Here is a 26373-nt window from a genome sequence, read left to right on the forward strand (position 1 = left end):
CATGTTCAGTGCTTCCTTCAGGATCTCTTGTAGGGCAGGCCTGGTGGTGACAAAATCTCTAAGCATTTGCTTGTCTGTAAAGGATTTTATTTCTCCTTCACTTGTGAAACTTAGTTTGGCTGGATATGATATTCTGGGTGAAAATTCTTTTCTTTAACAATGTTGAATATTGACCCCCCACTCTCTTCTGGCTTGGAGAGTTTCTGCCGAGAAATCTGCTGTTAGTCTGATGGGCTTCCCTTTGTGTGTAACCCGACCTTTCTCTCTGGCTGCCCTTAAGATTTTTTCCTTCATTTCAACTTTGGCGAATCTGACAATTATGTGTCTTGGAGTTGCTCTTCTCGAGGATTATCTTTGTGGCGTTCTCTGTATTTCCTGAATTTGAATGTTGGCCTGCCTTACTAGGTTGGGGAAGTTCTCCTGGATGATATCTTGCAGAGTGTTTTCCAACTTGGTTCCATTTTCCCCGTCACTTTCAGGCACACCAGTCAGACGTAGATTTGGTCTTTTCACATGGTCCCATATTTCTTGAAGGCTTTGTTCATTTCTTTTTACTCTTTTTCCTCTACACTTCTCGCTTCATTTCATTCATTTGATCTTCAATCGCTGATACCCTTTCTTCCAGTTGATCGTGTCGGTTACTGAAGCTTGTGCATTTGTCACATAGTTCTTGTGCCATGGTTTTCAGCTCTTATCAGGTCATTTAAGGACTTCTTTACATTGGTTATTCTAGTTAGCCATTCGTCTAATCTTTTTTCAAGGTTTTTAGCTTCTTTGTGATGGGTTCGAACTTCCTTCTTTACCTCGGAGAAGTTTGATCATCTGAAGCCTTCTTCTCTCAACTCGTCAAAGTCATTCTCCATCCAGCTTTGTTCCGTTGCCGGGGAGGAGCTGTGTTCCTTTGGAGGGAGAGAGGTGCTCTGATTTTTAGAATTTTCAGCTTTTCTGCTCTGTTTTTTTCCCATCTTTGTGGTTTTATCTACCTTTGGTCTTTGATGATGGTGACGTACAGATGGGGTTTTGGTGTGGATGTCCTTTCTGTTTGTTAGTTTTCCTTCTAACAGTCAGGACCCTCAGCTGCAGGTCTGTTGGAGTTTGCTGGAGGTCCACTCCAGACCCTGTTTGCCTGGGTATCCAGCAGGGGAGACTGCAGAATAGTGAATATTACTGAACAGCAAATGTTGCTGCCTGATCGTTCCTCTGAAAGCTTCATCTCAGAGGGGTACCTGGCCGTGTGAGGTGTCAGTCTGCGCCTACTAGGGGGTGCCTCCTGGTTAGGCTACTCGGGGGTCAGGGACCCACTTGAGGAGTCAGTCTGTCCATTCTCAGATCTCAAACTCCATGCTGGGAGAACACTACTCTCTTCAAAGCTGTCAGACAGGGACATTTAAATCTGCAGAGATTTCTGCTGCATTTTGTTTGCGTATGCCCTGTCCACAGAGGTGGAGTCTACAGAGGCAGGCAGGCCTCCTTGAGCTGCAGTGGGCTCCACCCATTTGAGCTTGGAGGCTGCTTTGTTTACCTACTCAAGCCTCAGCAATGGTGGGCGCCCCTCCCCCAGCCCCGCTGCCACCTTGCAGTTAGATCTCAGACTGCTGTACTAGCACTGAGGGAGGCCCCATGGGCATGGGACCTTCTGAGCCAGGCACGGGATATAATCTCCTGGTGTGCCGTTTGCTAAGTCCCTTGGAAGAGTGCAGTATTAGGGTGGGAGTGACCCAATTTTCCAGGTGCTGTGTATCATGGTTTCCCTTGGCTGGGAAAGGGAATTCCCTTACCCCTTGTGCTTCCTGGGTGAGGCAATGCCTCGCCCTGCTTTGGCTCTCACTTGGCGGGCTGTATCCACTGTCCTGCACCCACTGTCCAACACACCCCAGTGAGATGAACCCGGTACCTCAGTTGGAAATGCAGAAATCACCCATCTTCTGTGTCACTCACGTTGGGAGCTGTAGCCTGGAGCTGTTCCTATTTGGCCATCTTGGACCAAAGCGTGTATTTCTAAGTAAACACCTAAATCCTATTACTGAAGAGAAAAGAAAAAGTCTTCAATATTTCTATACAATAATAGGTGATATATTTTAATTTCAAAATATTTTAAACCTATGACCGTTAAAAAAGTTTATAACTGGTTCAAAAACTGTAAAAGTGGCTGGGTACAGTGGGTCACACCTGTAATCCCAGCACTTTGGGAGGCCAAGGCGGGCAAATCACGAGGTGAAGAGATCGAGACCGTCCTGGCTAACATGGTGAAACCCTATCTCTACTAAAAAATACAAAAAACAAAATTAGCTGGGTGTGGTGTCATGTGCCTGTAGTCCTTACTGCTTGGGTGGCTGAGGCAGGAGAATCGCTTGAACCTGAGAGGCAGAGATTGCAGTGAGCCGAGATCACGCCATTGCACTCCAGCGGGAGTGACAGAGCAAGACTCTGTTTCAAAAAAATACATATACATATATGTATTTATACGTATAGTTAGACTGTATAAATGAACACCACTTAATAAAACAGACTTAGATGGATGGCAATACTTATTTATTGTGTTGTAAAATTCTTTTTTATGTTTTTATAGTTCACTAAAAATATGATTGTTTTGTAGGATACAAGTTCAGTATTAAAGGAAGAACATGTTACAACCTTTGAAGATGAAGGGTCCTATATAATTCAAGAACAGCAGGATTCTCTTGTGTGTCAAGGAATTCTTGATTTAGAAGAAACTGAAATACCGGAGCCTCTAGCTCCTGAAAGCTACCCTGAGTCAATCTGCGAAGAGGATGTTACCTTAGCTCTGAAAGAGCTAGATGAAAGATGTGAAGAAGAAGAAGCAGATTTCTCCGGACTGTCTAGGTGAGAATACAGTATCATAAACACCATAGTGAGGTGATAATCTCTCCCCCATTCCTTCCAAAGAGTGCCCCTGTATTCCAGTTTACTTACTTTCATTTCTTTGTGCGTTTCAGTCTGTAATCATACTTTGTGTGTTTTAGTCTAGAATCATACTATCTTCATTTTTAAAGATAGAATGCCTTACTCTAATGGGATATTTCTTCGATTATGGACATTCCCATAAAGAAAAACAATTAGGCCATTTTCAAAGCATAGTAAGTGGTATTCCACATTTAGAAGCACACCAAATATCTATTTTGGCATGCTAGATGGCCAAATGTTAAAATCAATATTGGAATGAACTTCTGTGATACGAGAATTTAAATCTAAAATACATCCAAAAAGTTGTTTTTACAGTTTCATGATCAGTGGTCATATTTTTTAAGTTTTATTTCTATTATAGGCAGAAGTGATTATTTCTCAGATGCTAGATTGCTCCTTTTAAATGTTTATGCTCCATACATTAAAAACGTATTACCAAAAAGTATGAAGAATTCTCAAATGGAACTTTTTCTTTACTCATGGACTAACTTGAATAATCAGTTATTTATAGTTTTTAAGGGAAATTTTGGTGGCTGTTATGAAACTCATATACCAAATAATTCTGTAACACATAGAATTAGAATATCCACTATTTAAATTTCATAAATATTTGTGGTTCAATATTATGTTTTTTATAAAGGTATCTAACTTCATGCACTCTGTGCGTGTATCTATTTCCCCATTCAACAATTTGAGCTCCTGGATAACTGTTTTTATATAAAATTAATATTTAATAATCAGCAAGTATTTCAGAATTTTACTTTTACAATAAAAATTACACCTTTATACTTCATGTGATAATAGAGTTTTAACATATACAACACATTGGAGATTTTTTTTTACCGTCAACATATCAAGAATACTTACCTATATTTGAAAATATATAATCAGATATTAACAATAAATCTTAGTGATACACCTTTTTCATATTACTGATTTGAATATGGCAGTATCCCATGCAACCATTCAATCATTAATCATGCACAAGTTCAGGAATGCCAGAAACGATGCTATTCAGCTAGTTGGCTTTCTAAAAGGCTGAAGCCAAACAGTCAACTTTGGCCAACTACTGCAGCTGAAATAGAATGGAGCATTCCTACTAAGCAAACAGGTTATCTACTCTAGCTTATAGTATATGTGTTAAAATCAGTCACCACAGTGACAGTTTTAAAATTAACCTTTTTGAGGTCTCATTTGTTTTCACTTCAGATGTCTGCTTTATTTTGATGGTTTTCTCCAGTCTTTACTTGGGTCCCTCTCTTCCATATGCATTGCTCCAAAATTTCGATAAAGCCTTATAGAACCAGCTTGTAATGCGAAACATTCAATCTTAAGACCTTGAATAACACATATCTTTTTTATGGAGTGTCAGACTCAAATATTTCTTCATATTTATGGCCGAGAGTTGTAGAATGTCCAACCCAAATATATCTTCATCTTTTTCCATTGTTCCGTTTTGGTTTGTATAATCTGACTTTTGGGATTATAAATTATTTGAAGGAAATGGCCAGGTCTTATGTTTCTTTGGATTCCAATCTATTATTGGCCATATTGCTAGGAACATAGTATGTGCTTATGAAATAACTGAGCTAGCTATGTGTTTCCTGGCTAATAGCAATTGGACCCATAGTCCTGGGTTCAAATTCTGGCCCTGTCATTTCTTACCCAGTAACTAGACATATTATTTAACCTTACTGAACTTTTTGTTTCATCTTTAAAATCAAGATAATAATAGAACCTAATCCTCATGTAGTTGCAAAGACTGAATGAAATTATCCATATAAGGCACCTAACATAGCCCTTAACACAAAAGATCATGATCAAAACTTTAAAAATATTATCACCAATGTGAGGCTGTTCAAATAAAAGCCTCCAAAATTGACCACTGAAAATGAAAACATTCTCATTGGTATTATTCATAGAAGTTACTAAAATTAATCCATAGTGGTGGCACATTATAGGACTTGGGTTATTTTAAGGTAGTTGCTTGAAATTAGAGTTCTAATTCTAAAAATGCTAACTAGAAAGAACAGGAATTCACTTATTCACACTTTCTTACAAGATTTAGGTGGTTGTACATTTTCTAAATCAGTGTGTATATATGAATAAAAATAACCTGTCAAATGACTTAAGCTGTCTTACGTGATTGAGCCTATTCTTTTTTTCTGAGATAGTGTTATGATATTTGTGATATCTGTGTTAACAGTCAAGACGAAGAAGAGCAAGATGGTTTTCCAGAAGTACAGACATCGCCTCTGCCATCACCATTTCTTTCTGCCATCATAGCCGCCTTTCAGCCCGTGGCATATGATGATGAAGAGGAAGCCTGGCGCTGCCACGTCAATCAGATGCTGTCTGACACTGACGGGTCCTCTGCAGTGTTTACTTTTCATGTGTTTTCTAGGCTTTTTCAGGTCAGTGAGGTTCAGGGTTTCTGAATTTATATTATAGTTACCTATTCAAGTTACAGTTTTTCTTCTAAAATCAGCATCTCCAATTTTAATATTTCTACCAGTTTTCTTTAATAATTTTTTTTTTCTAAGCTAGTAGTATTACTTACATTGACACTGTGACATTGTGGTACTGCTGGTACATTACACAATGACTGGTACAGATTTCTCCCTTAAGGCAATTAGAATAAAACTTCAAAACAACATCTGATATGTTTTCTGCAGTATGCTTAGGCACTATCAGGATACCAAAGAAATAAAGGCCTAAGCTCTGCCTTCAGGGAGCTTACAGTTAATATATCATAAATCAATTTATAATCAAGGGTTAAAGTAATGGACACTTTTATGACTCTGTGAGGACCTTAAAAGTTTTAGCTGTTAAGGTTGCTTCCTCCCCAACAATAACGATAATATAAGCTAAAATTTATTGACTACCCACTACATGCTAGGCACTGTGCTAAATGGCTTTATAGTAAGTGTTCTCACACCACAACTATGGAATGTAGATTTGATTTTTAGCACTCAGTGGAGAGGGAAACTAAGGTACAGAAAAATGCCACCATTTAAGTTATATCCTCTGAACTATCTACTACCTTTCCTCCCTTTTCTCCTCCCAAATTTTGCCCATCTTGGAAGACTCAGCTAAATACATTTTCTTACCAAAGCTTTCCCAACCACTCCAACCTCCAGTCTCTCTCTCCTGGAAGTTCTTTAGCGCTCATTAATGGGAGCGCTTATTTAATTCTGTACTTACTGCATCACTACTTGGTTTTTCTACTCATATTCTTACTGATGTTGTAAGTTTCATGATGGCTGAAAGTGTGGATTTATGCTTTTTATTTTAATCATAATGCCACCTAACAGTGCAACACATATATAAGTAGGTATACTTTAACTATTGATACTACTGATAATGTAGTCTAATTGATTGACTTACTGTGAGTCAGGCATTGTCTGTTTTATGGAAATGAATATTCTTGGACTCGGAGAAAATATTACTCTTAATACATTTTTTATGACTTTACCTAAAGTTAAGCCAGATGGCAGCCCATAGTCAAGAATAGTAAACTACATTTACTGAAAGTTTCTTTCAGGTAATAACTTTTGATGAACAACTTCCTCAAGACAGGCAAGGACTTTGATTGCTAAGAATGTACAGCATGCATCCGTCTGTCTGCCTCTGATGAAAAAAATCTCAGGAATAGGGAGATGACTGGCATATAGCATTAATTTTTTCAGTAATATTATTTTGTAAATTTTTGTTTCTTTTTAGAAATTAATATGTTTCCTAAGGAAATACCTAAAAATATGGATTTACAGATCAATGGTTAAAATTCTATATATCATTATAATTTTAAAATAAAAGTCTACCCTATTATGCTTCTTTACTTTTAAAGGTAAAAAAAGGCTTTCTTATGAAACACCAAACTCTTTTGCTTTTCCCCATAGACAATTCAAAGAAAGTTTGGAGAAATAACTAATGAGGCAGTCAGCTTTCTTGGTGAGAGTCTGCAACGCATTGGTACCAAATTTAAAAGCTCCTTGGAAGTGATGATAATATGTTCAGAATGCCCAACAGTCTTTGTGGATGCTGAAACAGTAAGTTTTTACATGCACATTTATTATAAAGACTACATTTGAATGGCATCAGTCAGTAAGTCTTTTTTTTCTAAGTAATTCTGAATTTTATGGTATAAAGGTTCAGATTTTCAACAGGATTATAAATATTTGACAAAGTACAATTCTGGTATATTAGATGCAGCAACTTGTGACTATTTCTGATTCTGACTCCTTCCTGCCCTTACCCTCCACAGAGTCCTAGATGGGAAAGCTAAAAAGTCATGCTCTAGAGATGGGTAATTTTTTTATTCTTAAATAAAAATGCGTAGGAGATACCTAAACCTCCCCCCGTGAAATACTCAGGCCTCCTGGTTCATTTCCTGATTTATTTCCAAGCACACTTCTAGATTATATATTAAGGTATTTAAAGAACTAAGGTTTAAAAATCTTCAAGGTTGAGGTATGTACTGGTCTTGCCTGACGTCTTTGAAAACACTTGAGGATGTCCTTCCTAAGACTTCTAAAGTCCCACTGCACTCCTACTCTGTTCCAGTGAGAGCTTAGCTCTTAGTAGGGGACAGAGTAGAGTAAGAGAATATCCAAAAACCAACTAATAGGTATTCCATAACTGAAAAGTCTCATGATTTTGTGAGTCTCGTGATTTCAATCAGAAATGGTAACCTGGGTCAATATTTCTGATTTCACAGCTGATGTCATGTGGTTTGCTGGAAACCCTCAAGTTTGGTGTTTTGGAGTTGCAAGAACACCTGGATACATACAATGCCAAAAGAGAAGCCACTGAGCAGGTCAGTCTCTTTTTACCATATGCGAAAAGTGGTTTGCTCTTGACACTGGAAGGGTAATCCTGGCAGCAGAATAGCCCAGACAGAAAAGAAGACTTCTTGGCACCTGCCTCAGGGTTTTCCTGAGAGCAGCAGGTTCTTTGAGCTCTCTATCCAGCGAATTCCTACCTTTGGCTTTTAAAAATCAGCTCTCTAACAGCACAATGGAAAACCATAGCTTTGTAAAAAGCTCTGTGGAGACTATATCGCTGCTGTCAACATTCCAAGTGGGGAAATTGAAGCAGTATTTCTCAGTGCATTAGAGAATTGTGGTCTAGGAAATCCACAACCTCTGACAAAGCTATGATCTTTTTCCCATGATGTGTACATGTACATGGACAAGCAATGGGAGAAAAAAGCATTAGATAATCACCTCCTAAGAAAGGCCTCTTCAAGTCCAATCTGGCATTGAAAACAGAGTAGCTCTGTTCCTTCCCTAAGAGTAAATCCAGCACGTTTTCAATTGGGAGGGGCAGAAGAACAAAAAATAGTTTCTCTCTTTCACACAAACTGCATACAGTAGACAATTATTTTTCTAGGAGATGGGTCTTTCATTAATAAGTAGTAAATATCTATGACTTGTATAGGCCTATGAAAAATGAAGTGTGTGGTGGTATCTCATGGTACTATTTTGCATTTCCCTGATGACTAATGTTTGAGCTCCTTTTCAAATGGATCTCATTTAAGATATTTTGTGAATTGTGGCTTCAAGTACGTTGTTCATTTTTGTAAATGGGTTGGGTTTTTCTTATTGATTTGTAGGGGCTTTTTATCCTAAATGGATATATCCTCTTTTGGATATATGTATTGCAAAGATTATTCCTTCTCTGTGGCTAGCAGTTTTGCTATCTTAGTAGCATTTTTTGATGAACAGAAGTTTTTAATTTTAATAAGTCCAGGTTATTGGCCTTTTCCATCATGGTTATGGTTTTTGTATCTTCAGAAATCATTGCCTACTAGAAGCAAAGGTAGATTGTTAAAATACTGGTCCCAATGAATCATGCTTCTCTGTGGCCACACCCCTTTGCAATGTGACTTTCCTGTTCTTCCCATGAAGAGACAGAGTCCACCATTTCACCATCTCTTAAATTGGGATGGCCTTGTGATTTGCTCTAACCAATCAAGTTCAGAAGCAATGCTGTGTAACTTCCAAGACTAGTCCTGAAGTGGTCTTTTGTGGCTTCTGCTTTTGCCATCATACTGGTCAGAGTGCAAACTGGGATAAACTCTGGGAAACTATTTGACCTCTAGCCTGCTGGAAGATGAGGCCATGTAGGGGAGAACAGAGGCATTCCAGTTGACAGCCAGTGTGCAAGACATATGAGTGAAGCCAGCTTGGAACTTCAACCCTGCCACTTCCCCAGTCAAGCCATCAAATGACTATAGACTCATGAGTGACCCTAGGCAAGGCCAGAAGAAAACTCCCAGCCAGCACATAGATTCATTTTGGTTGTTTGAAGCCATTAAGTTTCAGGGTGGTTGGTTTTAAAGCAATAGATACAATTTATAATAGGAAAATATCAAATACCTACAAATATATCTAAAGATATGCTGTACCTCTATACAGAAAACTGCAAATATTGAAAAAAATGAAAGACCACCTAAATGGAGGACTATATACCATGTTTATCAATTAGAAGACTCATTATGGTAAAGATGTCATTTTCCCCCAAAATGGTCTATAGGTTTAATGCAGTCTCATTCAAAATCTCAGATGGCATATTAACGGAAATTGACAGGCTGATTCTAAAATTTTTAGGAAATTCAAACAACTAATAGTGCATACAAACTTCTTGAACACAGGTTAGCAAACTACAGCCATCAAGTCATATCTGGCCCACTTGCCTGGTTTTGTAAATAAAATTAGTAGAAAACAGCTATCTGGTTTACTTACATATTGTCCATGGCTATGTTTGCACTGTAATAGTTCAGTAGTTACAACAAACACTATATGGTTTGCAAAGCCTAAAATATTTACTGTCTGCCCTATTTAATTTTCCTATTCGTTTTTGAGTTATACATTCTTTTTATTATTCTTCAAGACTTCTAAGGCTCACAAGTGAATTGAATGATTTTTCTCTCTCCAGCACTGAGAGAGCAGCAGTCTCTGCCGACCTTCTCAGTCTCCCAGGGGCTAGTGTGTGATTTCGTAGCCTCTCCCCCTGCAGATAATAAACAGGAACAGCAAATGTCCCAAGGGGAAACTGCACAGAGACTATTGGGGTCACTTCTCTGCAGTTCTCTTTTCTCCAGGATATTGGCCCTCAATATCTCACTATCTATCTTTGAAAACTGTTTTCCCAGCCCAGTGAAACTGTAGGGCATAAACTCTAGGCCACTGCTTTCTGTTCAGGCTCTATGCGAAGGGACGTGAATATGAATACACCTAGAGTAAGCACTGGGGCGGGTATTGGGCTCACTTCGGTACTTTTCTCTAACTGTTTGAGTTTTCGCTGATAGGATTCAGCTTCCATAGTTGTCCTTGCAGGATTGTTCTTATATAGGCTACTCCATCACACCCAGAAGTAGAACCTCGACAGTTAAATTTTAACCTTCATTTGAACCTTGAATAAAGAAAATGCCGTGACAGGAAAACTGATTAGATGTGAACTGGAGGGTGCTCTGTGCACAAACTAGCGTGTTTTGTATGCTCTGGCTGGAAAGGTGTGGACCTGTATCTCTCAAGCCATTGTGCAACCACAGGACTATATGGTTGGGGTTTGTCTTTTAACAGAATAAAAATCAGCAATAATTATATTGAATAGTACCCCCCAAAAGGCTGTATCATTAAGTACACAGTACAAAAATAAGCCATTAGTCAACTGAAATTATTTTCAAATTTATTAGTATATTTGGACAAACTGGACAAGATAAGGGATAATTAAGATTTTAACATTTTGTATGAATAAAGATTAATGCACAGGTTCCATGTTAGATGTCAACTGCATTTTACTAATACAAAGAAATCCACTGATAGCTTTTGACAATGGCTGCCATCAGCTGTATCTCACTAGAAAAGCTTAACATGTTTTCCTTCAGAGATGCTGTCAACCAAATAGCCTAAGGGCCGGTGAAACCTGAGAGACTGAAATAAAAGGAAAATAAGGTCAAAGAGATCATTTTTGAAATAACTGAAATGTCTAATTTTAATTCTTTGTGGGTACAATATAAGCTACAATAGAGAATGTTAAATGTCGAATACTAAAATACTTTCAGAGTAGCTGCTTAATGCAGCTAGTTTGAGTTTCTCAAAGTCCTAATGATTTCATATATCTATATATATATGTTGTATTGTTTAATAGTATAATTTAAAAAAAGAACTTAGAAGTCAAAACAACTGATAATATCAAACTGTCCAAAGCTAGGAGCTTACCTTGAACACACTTAACTTTTACTTCAGCCTGGAAATTCTGAGAGTCCAGCGTTCTTTTCTACTATACCACCGTGCTATTGTTTTATTTATATTTTGCTGAAGAAAATGTACTTTAAGTTATTTTTAAAGTATTCCTTTTTGTAACTATTTTTTTTAGAGACAGGGTCTCCCTATGTTGCCCAGGATGGTCTTGAACTCCTGCCCTCAAGCAGTCCTCCCCGCTCAGCCTCCCAAAGCTCTGGGATTACAGGCAGGAGCCACCACACCCAGCCTGTACTTTTATATCAACATTAGGAATACCCCCAGAGAAGGAAAAACCACATTTGGCTTCTACATCCAGTATTGTTTGGAAATAACATGTTTGTCATTCATTACTGTCCAAAAAGAAAGAAAAGAAAAACAAGATTTAAAATGGATCTTGATTGCCAGTTCACAAATTTAAAACTGACACTAGTCTTCTGAGAATTATACTTCTCATAAGCAACAGACCTGCTTAATTCTAAGTTGCCTTTATTATATTGACTAGAGGGGAAGCACATCTTTCATTTCCCTGTCTTATGTTACACAAAGGTCAGGCAAAGGTTGTGAAGATTTTCATAAAACCTGCAAAATGAAGAATATCCTTTACTGAAATGGAACATCACAGGTCCCTAGAATGGAATGGGTTTTGTCAGTATAGCTGTCACAAGTGTGTGCCTCTTATATTAATGCTATCCCTGCTTTTGTTAGTTCCATGTAAATGATTTGGCTTGAATGGGGATAAAATTCTAGGTCTGCAACCAATCCTAGAACTTCAAGTTAGCTTTAAGTTTGGTGTTGTATATGGACGGGCTGTTACATTACCCATTTCATTGTGCATATTAAATGTTACTGTTACTTATTTTTAGTGGCTAGATGATTGTAAGAGGACATTTGGTGCCAAAGAAGACATGTATAGGATAAACACAGATGCACAAGTAAGTTTCTTGTTCTTGTTTTTGCTGTATTTCTGTATCAGGTAAAACAATGCATATGTTCAAATATCCTTATTTGATTATTTCTAAAAATAAAGAATATTTGTAAAACTTTTCATTTTGGTTATCAAACAATCTTTGTAAAAGCTCAGTGAAATACTGGTTTCGTAATGAAAAATTCACTTTAATAAAAATGAACAACCAGGTTGTGACTGAAGCTTAATAACATTCAATAGATAAGCTTGATGGATATCTGGAAAGCCCAGGTCAGCTTTTAGTTGCATGTGCCTCTTAAAGAAAAATTTGTTCCATGTTAGTATTCTGCTCTTCTGTTACATAAATTAGTCAAGAAAGCAACCCTAAGAATAACGTGATATAATACATCCATACTAAAGGTAAAATTAGAATTGGATAAATTATAATGTTTTTCTCTAATATAAGACTGAGTGAAAATAAAGCATTATATTTTCTTAGAAAGGTGCACATACATAAACACATACATTGAAGTGAGGATAAGTTAGGGCCTACAAATTATTCTAATGGGAGTGCAGCTTCATAGGGGAAAATACATTCATCAACTGAAAATTATTTCCATTTGAAATCAGAATTCCAGTCTTTTATATTCTACCTTTGGTTATATTATTACAAATTTCTAGTCTCTGTAAAGGTTATACTATTATTAGGTTATACTATTATAGTAAAAAGTTGAAGTTTTGCAAAAACTGCAGTGTTGAGAAAATAACAGTATACTCGCTAAGTATTAACTATTTGCCAGCCTCTATCGTTATCTTTAGCCTTACAACTCAGTCAAGTAGTTGCTTTAATTATCCCGGTTTTGAAGATGAGGAAACTGAGGCTCAGAGAAGCTGATTTATCTAAAATCAGCAAATAGTGAAACCAAGATTGAAACCTAGGCAGGCTGACTCCAAATCCTGCACTAATGTTAAAAAGAAACCGCGAAGTCATCTATGTAAAGAAATCAAGATAAGGAATTCTAGACCAGAATTAGATCCTTTGGTTCTAATTCTGTCTTTGCCACTGTTTAACTGCATCACTTCGGCAAGTAATGCAACCTTTTTTCCTACAAAAACTAGGTGTTTATATTAAGTGATTTTTTTTATATCCCCTCTACCTTGAAGAAAATTATATCCATCTTAAGACCAAGTCAGTTAACATAGCTTGAGATTTTCTACTAAGTGGAAACTGAACATTTAACACTTTCATTTATATTTCAGCTCACCTTTCATATTCAACTTTTTTGAGGGTGGAAGATCCTTTTTATGCAACTCGATCTGTCCTTGTGTACCAGTCTTGTCTTTTGCATAATAAGCAGTCAAATATTTGTTAGATGAATAAAAGAGAATGTGCAAATTTTAATATACTTTAAAATGTGCATATATATACACACACACATTCATCCACAAAAACTGCCCTGTTAGCATATTTAGAGTAATTGCTGGTAATTCAGAGCTGTAAAATTCATTACATTTGTGTTATTTCCTATAATTATGATCATAAACTTTATCAGCAGTTTATGTTCCATTACATCCCAAAGTAGAGGCTATGCATATATGCTTGTAGAATCAGTTCTACTTTATTTGTGCTAATAGAAGTGAGGAAAGGTATTTACAATTCAAATTGTTAATTTCCATATGAAATAAACTGTATGAACTAAACCCTCAGAAATTTAGATACAGAATATGCTTGACCTTGGATTGTGCTCAACCGATGTTTACTGGATGAGCATCCACGTAATTTATGGTAAGCAGCGTGGAGCTAAAGTTCACCTTTGCTTATTTAGCAAATCCCTTCTAAACTGATAGGAATACACTTTATGAAAAACAGTCCTTCACAGGAAAGTATTTAGAAAAGCAGGCTTAAGAATGACTTTTAGAAGGTACATTTACAGTATAACAATTGCTGTTTTAATTAGAAGTCATTCTCCTCGTAATGAGACCAGATCAGTTGCTGTACATGTGTTCATATAGTTTTTAAGATGGTTCATAAATTTTTACTGTGTTTTACATACGTTATGTTGATTCAAACCTAGTCGGGTTAAGTTTCTGAAACCTACTGAAGTACCTTTGGAATGCAATTTAGAACACGCATCTGCTTTTGATATTTCACCCTGTGGCTCAGCACCAATTATGGCAAAGTAGGACCTAATTAGACCATAAAGGATAGGAAGCCTGGAATGAGCCACCCCAGAGATAATCTTTTGATGGTGATGGATAAGTATTTATTATGTACGATTATAAGCCAATTCTTTTCTGAGAAGTAATAGTAATTAATTTGTTTCTTATTTTCTAATCATAAGTTTTCCAGTTTACAAATGTAAGTTTTATTACAGTTGGGTTTTGTTTTTTTTTTTTAAACCTGGATAGCCAAATTTGCCAAGATGACAATAGTTCAGTTTTATTCATTGTAGATTTTACACAGAAATAAGTCATAGCCTAAATGTAATTTATTATTTGGCAGTGTTTAAAAACACCCTGAATTGTTGCAGTAAATGTCTAAAAAGTTTTATTCTGGACATAACTTCATATAGTTTTCTTTGGGGTATAAATATATGTTCTTCAGTTTACCTGGAACATCTGTGACCCTAGTTAAAATGATTTCTTACACTAATTCTTGGTCTTTTTCTTTCTTTGTATTTTTTGTGACCTGATCACCTTCTTGCTTAGCAAATGGAAATACTAGCAGTAAGTGACCTGTCTTGATTTATAGACCACTCACCCTTGCCAGACAAACTGGTTTTCATCTGCCATTTGTCCATTTGTGACCTAGCAATGTTTTGTCATGGACTACTTTACAAGTAGTATGTGCTTCAGTTTTGCAAAGCCCTAATCCATGAAATGTTGGTTCTATTAAAATAGATGTTAAAATACATAAAATTAGCAGTCACCTTTTTCTTAAACATATCTCCTTTTAAATTTCTTAATTTTAAAAAAGTGCTTTTTTTTTTTTTTTTTTTGAGGTGGAATCTTGCTCTGTTGCCCAAGCTGGAGGGCAGTGACATGATCTTGACTCACTGCAACCTCTGCCTCCTGGGTTCAAGCGATTCTCCTGCCTCAGCCTCCCCAGTAGCTGAGATTACATACACCCACCACCATGCCCCGCTAATTTTTTTTGTATTTTTAGTCGAGACAGGGTTTCACCACATTGGCCAGGCTGGTTTCAAACTCCTGAGCTCAAGTGATCTGCCCGACTTGGCCTCCCAAAGTGCTAGGATTACAGGCGTGAGCCACCATGCTCAGCCCACGTGTTAATTTCATAGTTTCATTTCAATGAGATTACTAAGTAGTTTTCTTTAGAAAACTGATCTCACTTTAAAAGACAGCTTTTCTTACTTTTTAGGTAAGCGGTTATCCGGTTTCACTTTGCTTTATCAAGCATTTGTTGATAAATGCAGTGAGATCTACATCTCAATGAGGGCAAAAGTCTTTGCATTTGTAGATTATTTTAATTATGAATTTAAAGTTTTAAATTCTAATGAATCCTTTTTAAAGTATCCTATTAATTGCCTGCTGAAACAGTCTATTTGTAGAATGTGAAAATGTGCTTAACATTAAAACTGAATTATGTAACCAGCAGTGATATTTGTTTTCATTTTAATCTTTGCCTTTAAAGCATATTTCGCCTGCCTTTCATCAGCTTCACACCATATTAACTTGCTTACTGCAGAAAAATAAACGACAAGACAATTTTAACTATAAATTTTCATTGGAAATATGCTGTCTAGAAAACAACACCTAAATTTAATGTAATGTTATTTATTTCTAGGAATTGGAGCTCTGCCGAAGATTATACAAATTGCATTTTCAATTGCTGCTTCTGTTCCAGGCCTACTGTAAACTTATCAACCAAGTAAATACAATAAAAAATGAAGCAGAGGTAAATATTCAGTTGTATTAGGCATCAGTAACTGATTCTAGAAAATTTTTAAAATATACATTTATTAGTTGTTAGAATAGCTTAAGTCAAAAGTCACTTAGAGTGGTCTTTTTTTTCCTTCAGTTAAGGAATAATTTGTTTTTTAATGATGTGCTATGTCAGGACCTATGAGTAAATAAGACAGCAGATACCCAGCAGTTGTAAAAGGTTCCAGACCTTAAAGGCTTCCATAGCAGAAACAGATCATCTATAATCAAAAGTCAAGTAAAAGCCAGGGATGGTGGCACATACCTGTAGTCCTAGTTACTTGGGAGGCTGAGCTGGGACAATGACTTGAGCCCAGGAGTTAGAAGCTGCAGTGAGCTGTGACTGTAGCACTGCACTCCAGCACAGGTGACAGAGCAAGACCCTGTCTCAGAAAATCAAAATAGTCAAATAAAGCACATCAGTTCAATACAGACATAAAACTGTATCATCAACCCACCTCCCCTAACATGTTGTTCATATTTCTATAGTTTTTGTTTGTTTGTTTGTTTGTTTTTTGAGGCAGAATCTCCCTCTTTTGCCCAGGCTACAGTGCAATGGCATGATCTCAACTCACTGCAACTTCCACCTCCTGGGTTCAAGCAATTCTCCTGCCTCAGCCTCCCGGGCAGCTTGGACCACCAGTGTGCACCACCACGTCCAGCTAACTTTTTTGTATTTTTAGTAGAGACAGGGTTTCACCATGTGGGCCAGGCTGGTCTCAATCTCCTGACCTCAGGTGATCCACTGCCCGGGCGTCCCAAAGTGCTGGGATTACAGGCATAAGCCACCACACCCAGCCCATATTGTTATAGTTCTATTAATGCACACAAGAATAAACATGTTAAAAAATATAGCCTCAAAGATGCTAACTTTAGTCTTTTTCCCCCCTTGTCATCTGCTGGTAATAAAACTATTACTGGGGAAATGATTTAATTTCTTAGTCATTAAATCTGTAAAAATATATATATATATATTTATATTTATATTTATATTTATATAAATACCCTGGGGTAAATCATCTTTTAAAATCTAAAGACTTTACTGTCACATAGTTTTCATGATCCCCCATAACAGTAAATGTACTTTTACTATCCAAAATGTAGTAATATTAAAACCAATATAGACATCTGTTTATTACAACTTGTTGCTTTATCAAGAACATTTAATTTCAAAACTACTATTTGGTGGAATTTATTTGCTCCTACAGAATAGAGTACTTGAAATATTAACTGCCCTTTCTTCCAAGGCAAACATTTTTAAATACTCTTTAAAATAAGAGCAACAATGGTACTACCATCAGGTATATTCTTGTAGCCAACTAAATGTTTTTGTTACCAAACATACGAATAGATCCTTAAAGATGTATTTGTTTTAGGTCATCAACATGTCAGAGGAACTTGCCCAACTGGAAAGTATCCTCAAAGAAGCTGAGTCCGTTTCCGAAAATGAAGAAATTGACATTTCCAAAGCTGCACAAACTACTATAGAAACTGCCATTCATTCTTTAATTGAAACTTTGAAAAATAAGGAATTTATATCAGCTGTAGTACAAGTCAAAGCTTTCAGGTAAAACGTGACAGGATTTAAAGGTGATGCCTTTAAATTAGACAGGAAGTTTAGTAATACTAGGTTTTCATTTTCAATTTGCTGTTTCCATATCATGTCTTTATGAAAGGAAAACATGAGTATCTTTAACAGTTGCCATTGAAATGATACCAATTTTAGATTTCTTTTCACTTTCAGGTGGTACTTTGAGTAATATTTGCTCAAATATTAAAACAGATCATGTTATTCACAAGGAAATGTTGTTGTTATAGGTATTTAACTTAAATTGAGTTAGTCTTAACTAATAATTGCCTAAGTCTCAGAACTGAAAAACTATTGTGTATTTTCAGATCTCTCTGGCCCAGTGATATCTTTGGCAGTTGTGAAGATGACCCTGTGCAGACACTGTTACATATATATTTCCATCATCAGACGCTGGGCCAGACAGGAAGCTTTGCAGTTATAGGCTCTAACCTGGACATGTCAGAAGCCAACTACAAACTGATGGAACTTAATCTGGAAATAAGAGAATCTCTACGCATGGTGCAATCATACCAACTTCTAGCACAGCCCAAACCAATGGGAAATATGGTGAGCACTGGATTCTGAGACACTTCAGGCCTTTAGGAAAGAAACTAAACTGAAGATGATGAAGAATATTAAACCAAGCACCTTTTATGGACCCTTGCATTCACTGATAACTTTCTGGCAGCATCTACTTTTTAGTTTAACTAATGTCAAACTGTATCAAAAACAAAGATCTGAAAGAAAAAAATCTGGTATTTTAACAGCTGCCAACATCTCCCACAATAACTGTATGAAGAAGGAATTTTTTAATTACTTAACCTACGTGAAAAGAAAAGGGCTAAAAGTGATGCCTACAAATACATTACTTTCTGGGGAAAGAAAAGAATTCCAAGAATGTTTGCAATAATGGCCTCCAATACTGAAACATCCAAAAGCGGGTGAAATGAGGCTGAAATCAAGGCTGTTTCATTTTAGCTGAAGACCTGCAAAGCTGCTTGAATTTCTAGCAGTCGAAAACCTAACCTGCAATTGATGCTTAATCATCCAGATGAACATGCAGTCAGCTATACACATCAAGACTCATTTACAAAAACCATTGATTTTTCAGTATGTGGGATAAGGGTTTGGGTTTTTTTGGTTTGTTTTTTGGTCTGTATAAGGAATTATGTGTGTGTGAGTTGGGATGTGTGGATATGTGATATTTTCAAGGTATGGATGTTTGGTTATGACGTCTCAGAGCATGCCTAAAAGAGCACTGCAAGATTATTTTTGAAGAAATGTTATTTTATTAGATCTAACTCTTCATAGTATGTAAATGTTAGAACATTTTAATAATATTTTAAAACTGGGCTTTCCCAGTATTTCAAAAAGAAATAATATATCTGTTAACGTTATTGGAATGCTGCTCAGTTCTCTGATCAGTGCTTATGTTACGATTGTTGATAACTAACCAAAGTAGATGCCTGCAGAGACTTTAAAATGTAAAATAAAGATGTATGCTGCCTGTCAGCTATTCTCATTAGAAAAGTTAACTTATTTTACTCCATATAGAAACTGTAGAGACTAAAACCAGTATTTTCTTGTACATTTGTGCCATGCACTGTTATATAAGAATAGGTGTACAAAGCTAAAGAAAAAAATGTGGTCACTGATGATGGAATATATGACTTGCAGGCTTTGAAGTCTGCAGAATTCAAGAAAAGAGCTGCAAATGCATTTTTTATATGTTTATTCAGGACTCACATGTTTTACCCTAAAGAAAGAAACCTAGGGCTAGGGGAAATGAAAGCAAGCCTGAAGACTGACTACCAAAACATGCAGTATACTTATTCATTGTGTAAGTCTGTAGTATAACATGAACTGGAGTCTCTACCCTTTTTTAAATCGCATTTTGTAAGAAAAGAAAAAAAAAAAAAAAAAAGAATGTAGTCCCACAACTCCTGATTTGAAAGAAACACCTTGTATTTTTTATATACATCTCTTATCCACTGTGATCCACTGTGACTTTTCTTTTAAACTGGGCTCTGTGATTCCAGAGTTTAGAATGTAGAAATGAAATGCTTAGCTTTACCTTTTCTTGGGGGTGTGGACCCTGCCAGAAATGTAATTACGTATGCTCAAGTGCATTAACTGAAGGCACTGTGCACACCATTGGACTGCTGACCACAGTTACATATCCAGTAAAATTCCGTATCTGGTCACGGCTCATTCATAATCACTGTACTTTTGGACCCTGATAAAGACAATTATTTTGATGGTGTTCTGGTACTGTAAGTAAGTGGTATCCTTTAAATTATTTAAAACTTTTGGGTGTGGGGCAGGCAGAGAGGGATGGTGTCCAGAGATACATTACACTTTACATCCTATCTTACTCTCCCCTGTTTTTCTCACCCTCCTTACATCCTTTTTGTTAAAAATAAAAAGCATTGTAGCTGTTGGTTTGTGTTGTATTTTAACAAAGAATGAATGATTAGAGTGTGCATCATTTAGAAACCTTTCAAATGTTACCCCGTTGAATTGCCTTAAAAAAGAACAAAATCAGTTGACTACCCAACCAAACCTTTCAGTTGATACTTGCTTTTTGCGTTTATTTATATGTAACTAAGTCTATTAATAAAAATGAATATACCTCCAGCAATCAAGATGCAAACAAATTCATGAGGATGGCCTTCTGCAACAGCATTTGCCTCCAACCTACACTTCTCTGCTCCTCAGCCTCTGAATCCCAAGTTAGTATTTATTAAATATATCCAGTGCTTAATTTATTACCTGATTTAGTTCTATTTGGAGCCCAGTTTTTGCTACATACAACCTTTTTCTTTTGCACACTACAGTTATCATTTTTAAATAGTACACTTACAAGACAACAGTAAAAGCAGCAATCTGGCAGTTTCTTCATGCTGCTTCTAAAACAAAACCACAGGATTTCTTATTTTAAAATATATTTTCTACTTTTAGTGATGTAAAATAGAGGGTGTGGCAAAACACATAACCTCCCTTAAATTTAGGAAATCATTACATGCTTTCTTGGAAAAAGACTCAAGAGAAGAGTAAGGATCCTCATTCAGGCCTATGAGTAAATACTGCTCACATAAAACACCAGGATAACCTAAACAAAAGGAGACAGACAGTATTAAAATCCATTTATTGGTATTGTATAGCATTTTCTTCCCTAATTTTTCAAAGTAATCCATGGTTCCTTTAGAAAATAAAGGAAATTTGAAGAAAACTAGTTACTTCTCTTGATACCCAGAGACATCTTGGAGTATTTCCTTCTAACCTCTCAACCTGTCTTAAAATCTATTCACATCTTGTAAGTTTTTGGATTGTACACATAAAGAGTTTGGCAGTGCCTTTTCATTGCTCGAATGTAATCACCATAATCTGAATGGCATGTTTTTGTGCCACTTTGTTGAGTATCTGCATGCCCACCCACCCTAAGTAAAACAGTCTGATCCTTACTTTCCTCAGCTGAAAAATAGGGTTACCTGCTATGTTAGGAAAATAGCAAGCAATATTAAAGAACAATGTAACCATATTAATAGCCAGTGGAAATTTCTTAGGACTCAATGCAGGTACCTTTTATGTAATTCATTCATTGAGCAAATGCTATTGATCACATTATGTATCACTTGCATGCCACAGTATATATGGGTTTCCTACCCCTGTACCTACCCCCAACCAAACAACAGGAACATGTTAGAACGAGTAAAAAACACATCGCCTTTACCCACACCAGTTCTTGTCATTTCTCTTTAGCCTTGCCACCACTTTATCTGGTCCCTGCAAGTCTCCTTATCTATAGGTATCTACTGTATAGCTGGAGTGATTTTTTAAAAGTGAGTCTATATGTCACCATGCCCTACTATCTCCAGCATACCTTTAAAACTTTTTAGTGCAGCCTGACAAAGTGCCTGTAGTCCCAGCCACTTGAGAGGCTGAACCAGGAGGATGGATCACTTGAGCCCAGGAGCTTGAGGCTGTGGTGTACCCTGATAATGCCTGTGAGTAGCCCCTGCACTCCAGTAGAGACCATCCTCCTAATGAAGGCCTAAAACACCCCTCCAGTCTGGCACTGCTAGATTCACCTGGCATGTCCTCCAGAGTATTCTCCCACTGTGGCCTCCTCCTGGTGGTTTTCTACCACAAGGCTTTTGCAGATTGTTGCCCTAATCTGGAAATTTTCCCCTCGCCATTTTTGCCTCATTCAACTTATTTGAACTGGAGTTCAGCTGAGGTGTCATTCTCAGCTGGGTTTTAGGCAGGGTTTCCCTGACCTAAGTCAGGTCCCTTACTGCAGAGGCACTTTAGCAGATTGTCCTTATCACAGGTCAGAACCTCGGTTTTACATTGATGTAAAAACTAGTGGCCATCTGCCCGCTGTACTAGAAGCTCCATGAGATGCCACCTCTTCTCTGCTGAGCACAAGTTCTCATGCTTCAATTCCATTAGTAACAGCTGGGGGTGCCTGTTAAATGTAGGTAGGACAGGTATCCAGTAATCTGCATTTTACACGCACCATCTCCGTCCACATCGATGCAGGTGGGCCTTTCCCCTCGAGATACAGATTCTATGGAGACCTCAAACCCACTTTGGCCCCTTTTAACAAGTGTCCAAGAATGTTAAGACTTAGTGCTATGGCCTAAGGTAGTAAGGAGTTCACTTAAGTGGGATGTTAGACAATTGGAGGCATAATTAGCACATGGTTCCAATTATATGGTTTCTCTAATTAAACCAATACTACAACTTTAATTTCATCAGATGCACTTGAGGCTCTAAACTCAGTCCCATCCTCAACTAGGAGCATTCTGGCAGTGGGGCCTCAGTGTTGTCATGAGAAGCTACTAGATGCAGTTAAGAGTCTGGCATCCCAACTAGCACCAAGTCAGTGAAGACAAAGGCTAAGGCCTATGCCTCTAACTTGACATAAGTACATTTAGGAGGCCTACTTTAAGAAAAAAAAAAAAAAAAAAGCTTTGAAGAAACACAAAGTCTACTTGATGGGTTATTCAGTGTCTTAAAGCAGCCATTTGCCCACAGCCACCCTGTTCCAAGCCCCACTTTTGCCACATTTGTGAAACTGACTACTCAGTCAGGTTAGTTTTCCCAGCCTTCCTCTACCTAGTAGCTTACCTCCTAAAGTCACCCGGACACTAAAGCCTTTACCTACCCCATCACCGCCATTCAGCATTCTTACTCTACCGTTAACCTCCCAACGGTCTCATGCAACCAAGAAATGGCTCTGCCTCCACCTCTCCCAAAAGAATGCCTTAATGTTACAGCTAGGCAGCTTTTTTTTTTCTTTTTTGAGACGGAGTCTCGCTCTGTCGCCCAGGCTGGAATGCAGTGGCACAATCTCTAGGTGGCTTTTTATTCAGTTAACTCCCTTCTAAGCTTCAGTCCTCCAGAGCTGCCTAAATAGTAGACCTCGTCTACGAGCCCCCACTAAATTGTTTTCCAAGTAGCCACAGCCTAACTCAGAGCCTGGCCCACTCTCTGCCATCAGCAAGCATTTATAAAGGCGAAGTGACAGGCCCAGACTGTTAGCACAAGACAAGCACTCTTGAAACTTTATTTTCAAAGACAGATTTTATGCAATGTATAAATTGTGTTGCAATACCTTTATTTGAAGGCTTTTTCAGAATACACTGCCTTTCATGACGTATTTTGAGAAGGGAGAGGTGGAGAGGAGAGGCACGGAAAAGCTCACTCATCTACTCCATCAGTGCATGCACAGCAACACTGACTTTCACCTAAATGATGTATTTGAAGCTGAAAGTGCTGTCACAGGACAGGCGTTTGCCTTTGCATCTACCACACAAATCTTGACGGTGGGGCCGTTTAGGGTCCACGTGGCGAAGTTTTACTGGGCAGGAACATCTAGTTTGTTTACAACTCTGGGGGAAAAAAAAATACAGAAGGGCGTACAGAAGATAAACCCTTAGTGATTTCCTAGGACTTCAACATTTCTCTAGTCCATTCAAGTACTTATTGAATGCACTCTAAGCAAGGTCCCGTAGTAATCTTGTTTTCCCTCTACATCCCTACCTACCTAGCAATGACAGGGCTAGGAATAGTGGGTGTTTAACCATGCTGTAGTGCTGCTAATATTGCATCAGATCCAATTATGAGTTGTGAAGTTTCTTTTGCAACTTTTTAAGAGGAAGGGTAGAGAACAAGTCAGGGATGAATTTGACAACGAACACCAAGAGCAGAGTGGTTAAGGCATCCTCCTTTACAAACATGCCCGGCCCTGATCTAAGTGATTCTAGTTTCTCTCCACCACCCCAGGGTGTTAATGCTTCTAAATATCCAACGTGGGTCAAGTGTATTGATTAGCCTGTCTCAATTGGCAATTCAGACTCCATTAGCTGTGTGGTAAGAGGCGAATTTAGACACTTCCCTCTTAAAGATTAGCTAAGCCCCTTAGCACAGTTAATAGCAAGCAAGTGCTTAAGCAATGCTTAATTAACATATTGCTTGCTTACCGTTACAGTCAACTCCCCATAAAGCTAGACAACTTAGATTTATCTTAAACTGTCCCCCTTTGTGAGCTTTCAGGCAAGACAAACTAAGCCCATGTGCTTAGACTCAATACCTTGAGGTTGTGCTTCCTAAGAGGCATTTCAGTAAAACAGTCAACCTTGACTACTTCATGTTAGCTGACAAGCATGTTTTTGTTAATTTTCTTATATATCTGACTAAGTAGCAAGTAAGGCAAGTATTCTTCCGTATTGCAAGTGAGGTTAACAGTTTTAGAAGAGGTTAACAAGAGCAAGATTTGCAAGGGCAGAAAGAAGCTAACACCAAGGCCCCGTTTCCCAGGTGAGTATTGTTTCCACCACTCCTAACAAAAGCCAGTTGAAACCTAAGGTCTGGGGACCTGGCCTCTTTTTGGAAGTATACTCAAACTACACTAAAAACCTCTACGACAGCCCAGGTCAGACAAAATGCAAAACATCTGACTTACTTGACAGGTGATATCCTCCACTCGGTAAGGGTTATAAGACTTCTGACAAGTTCTGCAAAACTGTTTGAAGTAAACCTGTGATGAGAAAGAAAATAAAACAAAATTGCCTTGACACTTTTAGCAAGAAGATGCCAGTCACCTGGTATTTCTTACCTTGTTAGTTCCCTGTACACACCACACATAAGCACTCTCCCAGCGGATGTTGCAGTCCTTGCAGTGGTAATAGCCATATTTCTGCTCTAAGAACTGAACAACAGGATATGTCAGTTTAACCAACATAAGACCTGAATTATCCTTCATTTCCAGACATTGGGAAGGATCTACTTGATATCTGAAACTGTCAACTTCACTCCAGATCATGAAAGAGAGCAGGGTCAGGTTTGGGTATGCCTCTTCAATACAGTAATTAAGTGAGCTAATAGCCTAGTCAAACAATTAAGCAAGCATGGGCCTTAAAGTTCATATACCAGATTAACTCAGTTCATAAGGCTGGCTGATAAATGAATAATTAGGGACATAATAGTTAAACAGTTCTCTGAAGTTTGGGATTCTTCAGGGAGGCCTTTTAAGATGAAGCCTGATCTTAGACTATGCACACATGAAAGGTATTAAGCTGAAGAAAAATAAGACTCCACATCCAAGGAACTTTAAGGGGTTCACCAAGATCACATTCTTCATGCTGCTAGTTAATTCCCAAACAGTAGTGCCAGGAACCGAAATTGTACGTAAGCCATAATTCATATTCAATATGAACAAAAGTAGTGTTATCTAAACTTCCCTTCTTCCCTCCCAGTGAGTAACCAGTTATACACACGTTTTTAGAGTTAGGCTTTTAGAATTGGAAGGAACTCTGGGGAGCACTTAATTCAGTCTGCTCACCTGTGAGACTGACTGTTAAGTCCAGGAAGGTCATGACTGGCCTAAGATCACACACAGCTCGTGCATGGCCACGCTGGAAAGCCCTGGCCTCTCGATTCACTCCTCACACAATCAGCCTACCGCCACCAACACCGCCCCTCAAAAGGAATACCAGCCTGTGATGGCCGTGGAAGAGACCGCGAAGGACTCCCTCGGGCTTCTTACCACCTCTTGTGCCTTTCCACTTCTGCTAGGTCACAACTGCCCTCTGCGTGCCCCAGCCCTTTAAAGGTTCGGCCTGCTGCTCTCGGGCGGCAATACTGAGCAGTCCAAATGCTTTCGCAGTATTGGATTTCTGAGGTGGGGGTGCTTTTTAAAAGCAAAGCAAATTCCTAGGAAGGGGCATTTTAGGAGCTCCAGCTTTCCAATAGCCTGGAAGCTTGTAAAGGAGAAGTCAGAATTGCTAACCAGAATCTCAGCAGTTGAAGGGTTTTTGCCACATCTAGTGCAGAAATGGGAGAGGGGGATTCTTCGGAATCGACTCTCCTGCCTGCAAGTGCTCCCGAAGTTCAGTTGTGCGTACTCATAGGTCATCCAACCACGCGGTCAGGACTGGCCTACACGCCCACTGCCCAAGGTTTACAGTGCAAATATGAGGGTTGTGAATGTCCCAAGGGCGTTGCCCTGGCCAGCCTGTGGAGCAGCCGCGGCGAGTAAGTCAGGCTGTCGGGACAAGAGACTGCTGTGGGGGAAGACACCTGTCGCGGGCATTGGCTGTTTCGGAAACACGGAAGTGGCCACGCTTAAGGAAGCGCCACACCTTGAAGTGTACCCGAAGCAGTCACAGGGCCCGGCCCCAGAAAGACACCCGCATCCCCGGGCTCTCCTGTGCCCTCACCGCCCCAGGCCTTACTTGGAAGCGCAGCCGCTCCTTGCCCGGCTCCGGGCT

General features: G+C 38.2%; 2 protein-coding genes across 2 annotated transcripts in view; one reads left to right on the forward strand and one right to left on the reverse strand.

Annotated features, from left to right (window-relative positions):
• Positions 1-20033, forward strand: part of FRYL (FRY-like) — a gene marked incomplete at its 5' end in the record, with an annotated part of 98255 nt that extends 78222 nt beyond the window's left edge. The window contains 9 exons of the mRNA XM_011973061.1: positions 2597-2844; positions 5132-5339; positions 6825-6974; positions 7643-7741; positions 12038-12106; positions 14788-14805; positions 15887-15997; positions 17400-17590; positions 17920-20033. Of these exons, the coding sequence (XP_011828451.1) occupies positions 2597-2844; positions 5132-5339; positions 6825-6974; positions 7643-7741; positions 12038-12106; positions 14788-14805; positions 15887-15997; positions 17400-17590; positions 17920-18178 (1353 nt within the window). The remainder of the gene's footprint in view (positions 1-2596; positions 2845-5131; positions 5340-6824; positions 6975-7642; positions 7742-12037; positions 12107-14787; positions 14806-15886; positions 15998-17399; positions 17591-17919) is intronic.
• Positions 20034-23204: 3171 nt separating this feature from the next.
• On the reverse strand, positions 23205-26018 carry ZAR1 (zygote arrest 1). The gene is made up of 4 exons (XM_011973063.1): positions 25893-26018; positions 24720-24989; positions 24567-24641; positions 23205-23493 (listed from the first exon to the last, which is right to left on the reverse strand). Exons 1-4 carry the CDS (start codon positions 26016-26018, stop codon positions 23350-23352), a joined length of 615 nt encoding a protein of 204 aa, XP_011828453.1. The 3' UTR covers positions 23205-23349.
• Between the last annotated feature and the right edge of the window lie 355 nt (positions 26019-26373).

This window comes from Mandrillus leucophaeus, unplaced genomic scaffold, assembly GCF_000951045.1.
Source record: "Mandrillus leucophaeus isolate KB7577 unplaced genomic scaffold, Mleu.le_1.0 Scaffold1337, whole genome shotgun sequence".
Classification (NCBI taxonomy): domain Eukaryota; kingdom Metazoa; phylum Chordata; class Mammalia; order Primates; family Cercopithecidae; genus Mandrillus; species Mandrillus leucophaeus.